The sequence below is a fragment of the Pseudorasbora parva genome, chromosome 23 (assembly GCF_024679245.1).
Source record: "Pseudorasbora parva isolate DD20220531a chromosome 23, ASM2467924v1, whole genome shotgun sequence".
NCBI classification, from domain to species: domain Eukaryota; kingdom Metazoa; phylum Chordata; class Actinopteri; order Cypriniformes; family Gobionidae; genus Pseudorasbora; species Pseudorasbora parva.
Window position 1 is genome coordinate 30,081,582 of NC_090194.1, and position 12,568 is coordinate 30,094,149.

The 12,568-nt window shown below is 34.9% G+C and overlaps 1 protein-coding gene across 1 annotated transcript; it reads left to right on the forward strand.

The window, feature by feature from the left end:
* The first annotated feature begins 10,393 nt into the window (after positions 1-10,393).
* zgc:172131 (uncharacterized protein LOC100002821 homolog) lies at positions 10,394-12,568 on the forward strand. Its single transcript, XM_067433297.1, has 3 exons — positions 10,394-10,542; positions 10,637-10,713; positions 11,915-12,568. Exons 1-3 carry the CDS (start codon positions 10,394-10,396, stop codon positions 12,559-12,561), a joined length of 873 nt encoding a protein of 290 aa, XP_067289398.1. The 3' UTR covers positions 12,562-12,568.

The following is a 12,568-nucleotide window of genomic DNA, read 5'->3' on the forward strand; positions in this document are numbered from 1 at the left end:
AGTTTTCAACCACTTACTGTTTATTTTAGGTTTAATTTAATAGGTAACATTTAAATACACAAGTACAAGTAAAACAATACATTTAATGTTAGAGTTTGTAATACACACTAGTGGCTATGGAAGCAGCAATAACAATCCATTCAAATATAATTGGCTGACATGTTTTATTCATATCAGATACACATAGTGTAAGTAACTATAAAGTTTGCTCGATTCTTCTCCCAGTTCACCGGTCACTTATTCCAGGAGATGCTGATGAATATATGTGCTGTAAATCCAATTGACAGGACTCTGAACTGCAGTGCATTTGTTCAAACGGTTCAATAACGTAATAAAAGCGATACATCTGTCATACAGCGTTTTTTTGGTTGTGGTGAGTCACGTGATAAACATGACGCATTGCCATAGAAACATTAAGGTGAAACGTTCTAAAATAACGTTGCCTTAAAATAAAACTCACACTCTAGTCAGCTGACACTTTTAGTCAGCTAAAATATTTTGACTACGCATGAAAGGTTTAAATGTGATGTTAATAAAATAAATGTTAACAGGCAAACTTAAAAGCCTAGATAATTACCATTTTGTTGGGGTGATTGGGGACAGGTGGGGCTCGGAGCCCTTCCCTACCTCCAAAGTGGGGAATGGCAGAAAAAGTTTGAGAAACACTGAGCTAAAGGCTGCAATCTCTAGCATCAGTCGCTAGAGCGTCTCTTGAGGTCAGAGGAGTGAGGTTTACTCGCACAGTCACTACTAGCTGGCCTCTGTTACACTCGCACCATATAGTAAACACATAGTAAAATGAATGAAAGTAAAGTGCAGTGCAAACATATGAAGCTTGCTTTTCATAGGTCAACCAGTACAATGCACAGTAATTTGAGGGCAAAGCACCATCAGGTTCCATCTACAGGTCATCAGCAATCAATGGATAGTTCCATAATCAGGACAACTCTAAAATAAAAAAAAAGATGGTTCTTTAAAGGTTCTTTACATGTTTTAAAAGTTTTATTTAGAACTGTATCATCCTGAAGAACCCTTTATATGCTGAAATAGCTCTTTGTATTAGAGTTTAGGGGTTTTTATTCCCTACTTTTTTTCTTCTTTTTTTTTCAAATCTGTCAAAAAGTCTGTATCTGTCAAAGCCACCTCATTACTGATTTCCTGGAGCTCAGCTATACAAATGTATAGTGTGTCAACACATTCTCAACAGATAAATTATTTATTTCTTAAAAAATGTTTATAAATTTGAACTTAAATTATGACTAAATGTAAAAAATTAAACTGGTTTCCTACCAACCGGGTCTCTTTTTAGTTTAACACAACATGTAGGCTAAGTGTGAGAAGCTATGTTCAATAAAGGATACTCATCTTCTCCACAAAGTAAGTAATATTGAATTTAAGATTGGGGCAAACAGGAGGAGACAGAGGGACCATGAGAACTGGGCAAGGCCGGTGGTGAGTGATGATGAGCGCCACCTGCGCACCGCACCGGTCTTGTGTCTCACGGTCCCTCGGCCTCATCCTGCCACAATGATCCATACTGTTAGATTTTTTTACATTTATTATTTATTTAACATACCCAGTCACAAAAAACACAACACAAGTCTTTATATAACTTTTTCTCTTTAACACACTAAAGTTCACACTGTCTATTTTTGCATTTTTTGCCTTCATAAACATATTTGTTTACATATATCAAATATAAGAGACTGTTGCTAGAGAACTTTCATTTTTGCTATAATTTGCCATATCTATAAAAAATGAAAGTGCCTATTTAATACAGCATGTTTGTCACAGGCTGAATCTGAAATCGCCCCCTATAACCTCAAATGGGGGAACAGCCATTTGTAGTGGTGTCCAAAACCATAGTGTACATTATGGAGTGCACTCATTCAATCCCACAATACACTGCAATAACGAGTGTTCAGTTGATGTACACACAGCTGCTGTTCGAATTCACTCACTCGTTTTCATTCACTCCTTCAAGTGAACTGTATTAGTAGACTAACATGGGGAAAAGTGAATAAGTCTTCAGGGTGCAATTTCAGATTCACCCACAGTCACCAGCTTAGTCACCTTCAGCACTTCATATCCCAGAATGCTATTTATTTACAACCTGCACACAATCCACTTACACCTGCAGTCAATCACCCTCATTGCAACACATAATATCAGAAGCACAAGCACTCTCATCGCACTTCATTGTTTGGTCTCGCCTTTACAAGACAAGCTATTGACTCTAGTGAAGGGCAGACTGAGGCTTCTTGAAACACTGAAAATGTGCTGTATTGTGTCAAAGCTTTGAAACAATTCGACACCTGTCTACATGGCGACCTCTGCTGGTGAGAAGAGTGTAAATGTAACAAAACCCCATGCTAAAAAAGCAAAAACAAAAACCATGCCAAACGTGCTTAAAAAAAAAAAACCTTTTACAAATCTTTTGCAAGTGTTTTATTGAAAGTAAAATCTTTCAAGTGCAAGTAACTAATAATCTAATCAAATTAAATATTAAGTGTCTATATGTTCTTTTATCAAATGTCAGGGGTCATGAACCATTTGACATTTCAATGAGTTATTTTTTTCTTAATTCAAAAACATGAAAATGTTCAAATACATTCACGAGAACATTAAGTAGTATTCAAAAAACACAACAAAAAAACATTTGTTTGTAAATACCAGACAAAAGTAATGATATTTATACATTCAGGTGCTGGCCATATAATTAGAATATTATCAAAAAGTTGATTTATTTTACTAATTCCATTCACAATGTGAAACTTGTATATTATATTCATTCATTACACAGACTGATATATTTCAAATGTTCATTTATTTTAATGTTGATGATTATAACTGACAACTAAGGAAAATCCCAAATTCAGTATCTTAGAAAATTAGAATATTAATTAAGACCAATACAAAGAAAGGTTTTTTAGAAATCTTGGCCAATTGAAAAGTATAAACATGAAAAGTATGAGCATGTACAGCACTCAATACATAGTTGGGGCTCCTTTTGCCTGAATTACTGCAGTAGTGTGGTGTGGCATGGAGTCGATCAGTCTGTGGCACTGCTCAGGTGTTATGAAAGCCCAGGTTGCTCTGAGAGTGGCCTTCAGCTCTTCTGCATTGTTTGGTCTGGCATATCGCATATACCACAATACCCATAGATTTTCTATGGAGTTAAGGTCAGGCAAGTTTTCTGGCCAAATAAGAACAGGATACCATGGATTGACACAAGGAATGTGAAACCCATGTCTTGCATACGTCTGTGCGTAGTGTTTTATCCCTAGTGCTTGTACACTTTTGTATACCACATCTTTTCCTTCCCTTCGCCTCTCTATTAATGTGTTTAGACACAGAGCTCTGTGAACAGCCAGCCTCTTTTGCAATGGCCTTTTGTGTCTTGCCCTCCTTGTGCAAGGTGTCAATAGCTGTGTCTCATTTCAGAAGGCTGCGTCCTCCGGAGGTCGCATTTTAAGGGTGCATACGTCATAAGGCCGTCTCATTTCAAAAAAGTGAGTAGGACACTTCAAATGCGGCCTTCGAATGCATCCTTCTTTCACAGGATTTCGGAGTGTGCATGAGGTGTAGCCTTCATGGCTAGAGATAACCCATAATTATTTGCGTCGCCGTTAACAACCATCATATATATATATATATATATATATATATATATATATATATATATATATATATATATATATATATATATATATATTTTTTTTTTTTTTTTTTTATATTATATGAAAAAACGGCACCATGGCCAGATATACATGCGAGCGTAGGTGTGGTGTTTAAAATGTAAGTTCAAGCTTGTTTTTATTTTTAAGCTCTATTACCTCAAACAGATAGTTGTGGTTAACAGGATTACAATGCTTTAGTGCTTTTTAAACGTTTAGAACAGTACATTGCTGTCAAGACAAGAAACATTTCATAGTCATTTTCAAGTTATAAATAATTTTCATTCATATAAACTGGCATGAGAGCGCAACGAGGCTGAATATGTTGGCATAGCAACGTGATACTTCCTGCCTGTGTGTCCTACAAAGGACGTCTCGTTTAATTCTCGGACACTTCGTATACTGCATCCTACACAGGACGTGTCCTCCGGAGGAAGCAGCCTTTGAAATTTAACGAAATGAGACACAGCTAATGATTGTCTTTTGGAAAACTGTCAAGTCAGCAGTCTTCCCCATGATTGTATAGCCTACAGAACTAGACTTAGAGACCATTTAAAGGCCTTTGCAGGTGTTTTTAGTTAATTAGCTGATTAAAGTGTGGCACCAGGTGCTTTCAATATTGAACCTTTTCACAATATTCTAATTTTCTGAGATACTGAATTTGGGATTTTCCTTAGTTGTCAGTTATAATCATCAAAATTAAAATAACTTAACACTTGAAATATATCAGTCTGTGTAATGAATGAATATAATATACAAGTTTCACTTTGTGAATGGAATTAGTAAAATAAATCAACTTTTTGATAATATTCTAATTATATGGCCAGCACCTGAATGTATAAATATCATTACTTTTGTCTGGTATTTACAAACATGAATGGATATAATATACACATTTAATTTTTTGAATGGAATTAGTGAAATAAATCAACTTTTTGATGATATTCTAATTATATTAGCAGAACCTGCAAAGAGACTTTAAATGAAGATATTGGCAGTATTATTATTATTATTATTATTATTATTATAAAATATTAAACATGCACTTAATGAGAGCACAAATAAATATACTGTTTATTTTGGGGCTGTCACTGGATTTGTATTAAAAGCAGGCAAATTTGTGGACAGTCCCATTCTTCATAATATAGAGAAATCCTCTGGCTTTTGCCTTGTATAATCAATTCCCATCTACTTCAGGTTACTTTATCATATATTATAAATGCATAGAATGTATGCATTTATAATGTGGTTATAAATGTAGATTGGTTCATGTAGGTTGTCTACAAAGAAGAACGTTGGTGTTTCAATCCCTGGTTCCACCTGGCCAAGTGTCGAGGTGTCCATGAACAAGACACCCAACCCCTGCTGCTCCTGACGAGCTGGATGGTGCATACAAACTTACATGGCTGACATCGCCTTCGGTGTATGAATGGGTGAATGGGAGGCAATATGTAAAGCACTTTTGATGGCCATTGGTCTGTTGAAAGTGCTATATAAATGCAGTCCATTTACAATTTTACCACAAAATACATTTTAAATTAATAAACACTTATTACACATTAAAACTAACAGACTCCAGTGCTGTTTCCAGCCTGTCATGCCCTGACAAATTTCTACCTTTGAGAAATATTACTATCATAACTGTCTGTTTCCTACCTGTAGTGGCCTACTACCTGCTCTAGGTGGAGTACAAGTCCCTTGTAGCGTCTCAAAAAGTTTTTAATATTTAAATTAATAACTTGATTCAATACCCGTATTGTGTATTGAACATATGTTTTACCGGTACATATGTTTTTACATTGTATTTACATTTTTTTAAACTCCATTTAATTATATCTGTAATTAATTTCTGTAAACACTGTTGACACTTCCCTTAAACCTAACCCTACCCTTAAACTTACCCATATCCCACCTCATTATCTGCAAAAGTGTTTTACAATACAGTATGAACACAATAAGTACATTGTACGTATTTTTTTAATTACTTTACATTAGGTAGCATGATCAAAACTTCCACGATTGCATTTTACCTCCAAATCAAGTAAAGAGAGTTAACAACACACATCAAGAAACGAATGTTATTTTTTTTTTATCTCACTTGGATTCTTAATTAAATACAATTTACACAGACTTTATCCACACAGATTTATTTGATGCTCTCCGGAGCATGTTTCCAAATCTGTTTTGCCAGTATATTATTACAGTGTCTACTTGTGCTTGCGTTTGAGAGTACTTAAACCCCCGTAGAATCGGGTATACCTTTCTCCATCTCCATACCTCCTAAGTAAGACTATTAACACCGTTTTTTAACTCTTTTAAAATAAATTTTGCCTAAGACGGGAGATTATTATAAACCAAATCCCCAGGCTTGCTTGAGGAGAGTAGCGCAAGTTCCCGGTTTTGCCAGACTAATGCTACCTTCACATGATTTTAGAATTAAATACTAGTTTCCCAGTTAAACAATAGGACACGAATAGGAGTTCTCAAGTCAAAACTTGCAATGAGCTCGTAATTACAACTTCAGAAGTGGGAAATAGGAAATTTCCGATAGCATGGAAAGGTAGCATAAACGTGGCCCTTAAATGTGCATCAATTATCCAGACCACTTAAAGTTTTACAATTTGGAAAATAATAATTATTATTATTACCTTTGACAAAACCAAGAAGTTAAAATCAGGTACACACGCCGTCCATGACCATCGAGTTTATGACACCTTTATGACAAGGTGTGGCTTTTTAATGGTCGGTCGGTCTCTGCCATTTGGTTAGCCTGAGGATTTCATTAAAAAAATCAAAGTAAATGTCCAAAATTCGCTAATTACCATAAACAAAAGTTTATAACTGTACAAACAACAGATATTTTGCTCTAGCCTAGAAATCTAGACCGACCCTAGCGGCAGCAAATCTAGTCTGCCACGAGTATCATCTAGCAACTCTCAATACAGTTCTGAGCTGTAAAAACCAAACTCTTGTCAGGCCAATCACATCGTGTATAGTCGGTGGGTGGGGCTTAACATAATGACAGCAGAGTTGCACTTGCGCTTTTAGTAAACACAGAAGCTGGCAAACGGCGGTCTTTCGAATCAGCTTTGACCGCGACTCTGGAAGACTTGGAGTTAAGCTTTTCTCTAAATAAAGAACAAAGAACGGCACTGAAGTCATTCTTAAAAAGGGAAGATGTGTTCTGAGTTTTGCCGACCAGATACAGCGAATGTTTAATTCCGCTTCACATTGCTCTGGTTGTTTGTAGCGCTATCCTATTGTGTGCAGAGGGAGTTTGAAAGGCAACCGTTTATCCCGCCCCTCGGATTGAGTCCTGTCAATGGTGAGTTTCCAGACCAAACATCTTGATGTGGGTCTGGCTTGTCTGGCTAATTTTGCTCTATAAATTGAGTATAAAATAACTATCTAAAATTGGAGATTATATAAACCAAAAGCTGCTCTTGAGGAGAATTCCTCTGCCGACTCCAAGGACTCCCCTAAAGGCAGACAAGCTGCTGATATTTTAATTTTCTATGACAAGTTCATAAATGTTATGTATAATAACTATAATCGCAGTGTTTAGTGAAGACATACATTTAGAGTTGTTGATCCTCCCCTTGTCAGTGTGGGAAAAAAAATTCAACCTCACCAGATTTTCACTTTCAGTTACAGTGCAGACTCTAACCAGAAATTATCTTTCAAGAAAATCTCACTTTTTTTTGGTTTGTTTGTTTTTGAGTAAAATGATCTGAAACTTCATATTGAGTCAGTATGTCAAAAGGTAAGCTTATAAAAATGTTTTATATTTAAACAGTTCAATAGTGAGGAATCTTTGAAACATTTTATCGTTTCAGAGACTCACTGACGTTATCTTATGATGTCTCAACTAGTAGTTTGTGGAGGTAGCAATGCCAATGCCAAGGAACACACAAATTGATATAAATGCATACTTTGAAGTAACTTTTAATTAATTTGTAAAATATTGTGACTACACTGAGAAAAAAAGAAGGAAAAAAATGGACAAAAAAGTTGCTGCCTTAAATTTTAAGTACTATCAACTTGGATGTTTAAGTAATTTTAACTTAAATTATATTACACTGACTTTGAAATCACAGAACCTTGTATGACTAGAAAATTGCATAACTTATTTTGATGAGTTAAAGCAATGTAAAAACATGTCATAACTTATTGAACATATAATTCACAGTGTATTTGAAAAGCTTTAAATTAGCATACGAATATTTTGATAACACTTTACAGTAAAGTGTCCTTTGCTAACATTTAGTTAGCACACTGTAAAAAGTTAAAATTTAGAGTTAATACAATGAACATTTTTTGAGATTCAACAACCTTTATTAAAATATTATTAAAAGATTTTGTAAGCATATTGGGTAATTGTGTGTGTTTTATTTCTGATGACGCAGTGAAACATGCCAAATAGTGCTATTTTCATGATTTATCAAATTTTTTATGTGGTTCAGATACAATAATATTTTGAGTTTCTATTTATTAAACCAATTTCCTTCATTGTATCAACCCAAATTTTTAATTTCAATAAACTAAAAATTTTAAGGCAACCAGGTTACTTATTTTTTTTAGTAAAACCAACAAAAACCAACACATTTTACAGTGCAGTAACAAAAAAACAAAAAAAAATCAGTAACGCTTTAGATTACGGCCCGGAAAGTACTGCATACTGCATAGTACTGCATAGCATAACTTTCGGTAATTATAGTGTAACGATGTAACTATCAGGAAAATTAACAAATAATTTATACTGTAAGTATTTTTTAATTAAGGGGTAATTATCCGTGTAGTTACAGGCTAAGTATGAATGTGCGGGCTGTAAATTAAAGTGGCTCTTGTTCCCCTCTTGTTTCATGTAGTTAATGGGTAAGTACAATAAAAACACAAATACAATCTGATATCACTTGGAAACCTTTAAATACTTTTTTTTACATTCAGAACACATTCATTTCTCTTGCTTGGCTTCATCCTCCTCATGTTCCTCTTCTTTTTCTTACTTGCCACATGAATCTTAAGAAGGATCCCACATGTCTCTTGCTAGTATTCTGTAACTGTTACACTGAAAATACAGTGCGTGCAGAAATGTCCTCACCGTTTACTCGTCTTTTAACCTCATACCATCCGAGATGTATACGAATTTATTTCCTCAGATGAACACAGAAAAATAAATAATCTCTGTTAATTAAAACTCATTTGGGTTTCTAAGATTTAATGCATCAAACAGCATATACAGCAATAACTACAGTAATCCATCCCAATGGATGAATCAATGTCTTCTGAAGTTAAACGACAAGTGTTTGTAAGAAAAATAACAATATATCGCATCCGACCAGCAGTTATCTGAGTGTGCATGCGAGGGTTGATTTCACGCTTGACGTAACTTGAAGCGTCAAGCGTGACGTGCGCATGCCGAAAAACTCAGGGTGATGCTGTCGGGGGGTTTTTTTTATGCTTACAACAATATAGGCTACAAACAATAACATAATATATGATAATAGCAATTAGAAACAAACAAGAGTAAAATACAAGAGACCCCAGTTCTCATGTGTAGGCTATTTCAGACGAAACGTGTATGTCATGCTTGAAGCGTCTCATGCACGCGCTGGTAACAGCTGATCAGATATGAAATGATAACTAAATTATGACAGCATTTCTTGGTGTACTACTTTTAATAAATAATATTTTAAAAATTCAAAAGACGTTTTCGTTATTTCTATTGATAAATGTTAGGATGAATCCCATATTCATCCTGACATCCATCAATGGAAATAACGAAAATGAAGAAGAGGAACAAGAAAAGAAAAGAAATAGAAACAGTCAAAACGTGCCTCTTTCTGTCAGGACGTCATCATTTGAAATGAAAAGTTTATTTAAAAAAAAAAAAAACTAAAAAGTGTTATAACTACATGAAACAAGAGGGGAACAAGAGCCACTTTAATTTGCAGCCTGCACATTCATACTAAGCCTGTAACTACTCGGATTAATTACTTACAGTATAAATAAATTGTTATTTTTCCTGATAGTAGGCCTACCCCTTTATTCCCTGAATATGACATATTTTGCCTTATACCTACACATACTTATACTATAATTACATCACATTTTAAGTCATAAAAATTCAACATTAGTGAATGCACTTAGAACTGCATTTACATGTATTCATTTGGCAGATGCTCAATTAAAAGTATAGCAAACAAATGAGGCACAAAGAAAGCCATCCATACTTAACAGAATAACAGAATAAACATTTCTATCATAATTAATAAATGGTAACAGCCTTATTGTAAAGTTTAAAATTCAGGATTTCAAAAAATGCTTTTTTGAACTTCATTACAGGTCATGACCACTCTGAGCAGTTCCGTGGAGACGTAATTTTTTTTCTAATAGGGGCAAAAAGATGGTGTAAGTGTCTGGTGGGAAATAAAATTGTTGGCTTTGAACATTTCCAGCCAGAACAGTCTACATTTGCTGAAGAGGTATCGCTGCAGATAGGAGTCAGATGGATTACTGTTATTCAAGAACCTCAGGCTGTAATTCAGAGGTATATGAAGACATCCTCCAGGTTTTTGATTTTATTCGTTCTGCAGCGTGACCATGTTTCTCAGAGGGACATGGAAACACTTATAAAATTCCAGCAAAACTTCGGAAAGATAATGGAGGAAAACACTGTTGTTGTTCTGGTCAGTAAAGATAATAAAACATCGGTAATGCCAAACAAAGGAACAGATGAGAACCTGGATAACATTCTCTATCAATGTGGAAGGAAAGTGTGTGTTTTTAACAAAAATCTGGAGCAGCGCAACTTAATCTTACAACTGATTGCATGTTGTAAAAATGTTCCTGAGCCTCATGAAAGGTAAGAAGACTAAACATACAAGTTTATCTAGATGATCGTACCCATTCCAGAGATGTCAATTCCATTCCTTGACCCATTTTCTATTTAACTGCAGATCACTACAGAGGGCCGCATCTGTGGAATGGGAGATCAGTGATCCACAGGAAGCAAAGACACAAGAGCATATACCAGGTATAATATGTTCTAATGATCACGGAAGATGATAACAAAAAGTTGTAATTTCTTCTGTGAAAGTATCTAAGAAATAATTCTCTAGACTTTTTTCTAAAGGAGAACATTTCATATAAAAAAAGAGGAGATGGTCAATTACTGATTTGTTTGATACTTACAAAACTATCTTGCAATTTCAAGTACCATGGTTACATATTTAAAGGGATAGTTCACCCAAAAATGAAACGTATCCCATAATTTACTCACCCTCAAGCCATCCTAGGTGTATATGACATTCTTATTTCAAACGAACACAATTTGAGTTATTAAAAACGTCATTATAATCCAAGTTTATATTGCAGTGAACGCATTTTTTTTTTTTTTTTTGATAAGATAACCCTTTAAAGCTCTAATACATGTATATGATCCACGAAAACGGAGATGAAGTATGTGCCACAGGCTTTGAACTTTGAGACAGTACACTGTAAAAAAAATATTGTTGGTTTACTTTAAAAAGTAAGTAACCTGGTTGCCTTAAAAAATTAAATTTATTGGAATAAAAAACAAGTGAGTTGATGCAATGAAGGAAATTGGATTAATAAATAGAAACTCAAAATATTACTGTATCTGAACCACATAAAAATGTGATAAATCATGAAAATAGCTAAATTTGGCATGCTTCACTGTGTCTTCACAAATAAAACACACACAATTACCCAATATGCTTACAAAATCTTTGAATAATATTTAAATAAAGGCTGTCGTTTCTCAAAAATGTTCATTGTATTAACAATTTTTTACTTATTTCAATGAACTCAAAATTTTAAGGCAACCAGGTAACTTATTTTTTAAATATTTTTTTTTACAGTGAGATGTCAGATATTGTATGTAGGCTAACACATTCTTTATCAGGTGGAGATGAGCGTTTAGCAGAAGATTTTACTGTCCAAGCATTCTTTAGCCATGTGCGATAATGATGTTACCAAGATTAAAATGTATAGCATTGGACTGCACACTAATCCATTTTGATAGTGCAGTGCAAAAGTAGTGAAAAAGTATCCCTTTTCCCAAACTACAAACCAGGAAAAGAGGTCTGTCAACGTAGAAAAGAATTAATGCAGTTTTTGAAATGTTATGTTATGTTATGTTATGTTATGTTATGTTATGTTATGTTATGTTATGTTATGTGTTACATTACGTTATGTTGCATTATGTTATGTAGATAACGAAGCTGCCATCAAGAAGAAAAACACCTTGACCATTGTGCTGCTGGGACAGACAGGAAGTGGAAAGAGCGCTACCGGAAACACCATCCTGAGAAATCGTCATTTTGAATCACGTGCCAGTTCTGTGTTAGTGACACAGATGTGCCAGATGGCAGAGGAAACTGTTTGTGGAATCAAGATCAGGGTCATTGACACCCCAGATTTCTTTGATGAAGATCTACAAAACCAGGAAGAGCAGATAAAGATGTGCAAAGAACTCTGGCAGCCAGGGCCTGACGTGTATTTGCTGGTCATGGAGCTTGGCCGTTACACTGATGGCGAGAGAGAGATAGTTCCGAACATACAGAGGACGTTTGGTGCAGACGTGGTAAAAGACACCATTGTTCTATTCACAAGAAAAGAGAAATTAAGAGGGAAAACCGTCTCAGAGTACATTAAAAACACTGACACCCAACTGCAAGAGTTGATCCAAACCTGTGGGTCAAGGTGTCATGCATTTAACAACAATGACCACAATGTTTCTCAGGTTAAGAAGCTTTTAGAGATGATTGTGGAGATGAAGAGGAAAAATGGAAACCCTGACAGTTTAGCACACTACTCATATTCCAAAGAATCAGCGAAAAAGGACTGCAGAATCCAGTAGTTGTTCG

Bases quoted from the DNA above. Each gene is read 5' to 3' on its own strand.
- zgc:172131 (XM_067433297.1), top strand. From the start codon at position 10,394: ATGCCAAACAAAGGAACAGATGAGAACCTGGATAACATTCTCTATCAA. The intron at 10,543-10,636 runs GTAAGAAGACTA...ATTTAACTGCAG, and splicing joins GTTCCTGAGCCTCATGAAAG to ATCACTACAGAGGGCCGCAT. The intron at 10,714-11,914 runs GTATAATATGTT...TATGTTATGTAG, and splicing joins GACACAAGAGCATATACCAG to ATAACGAAGCTGCCATCAAG.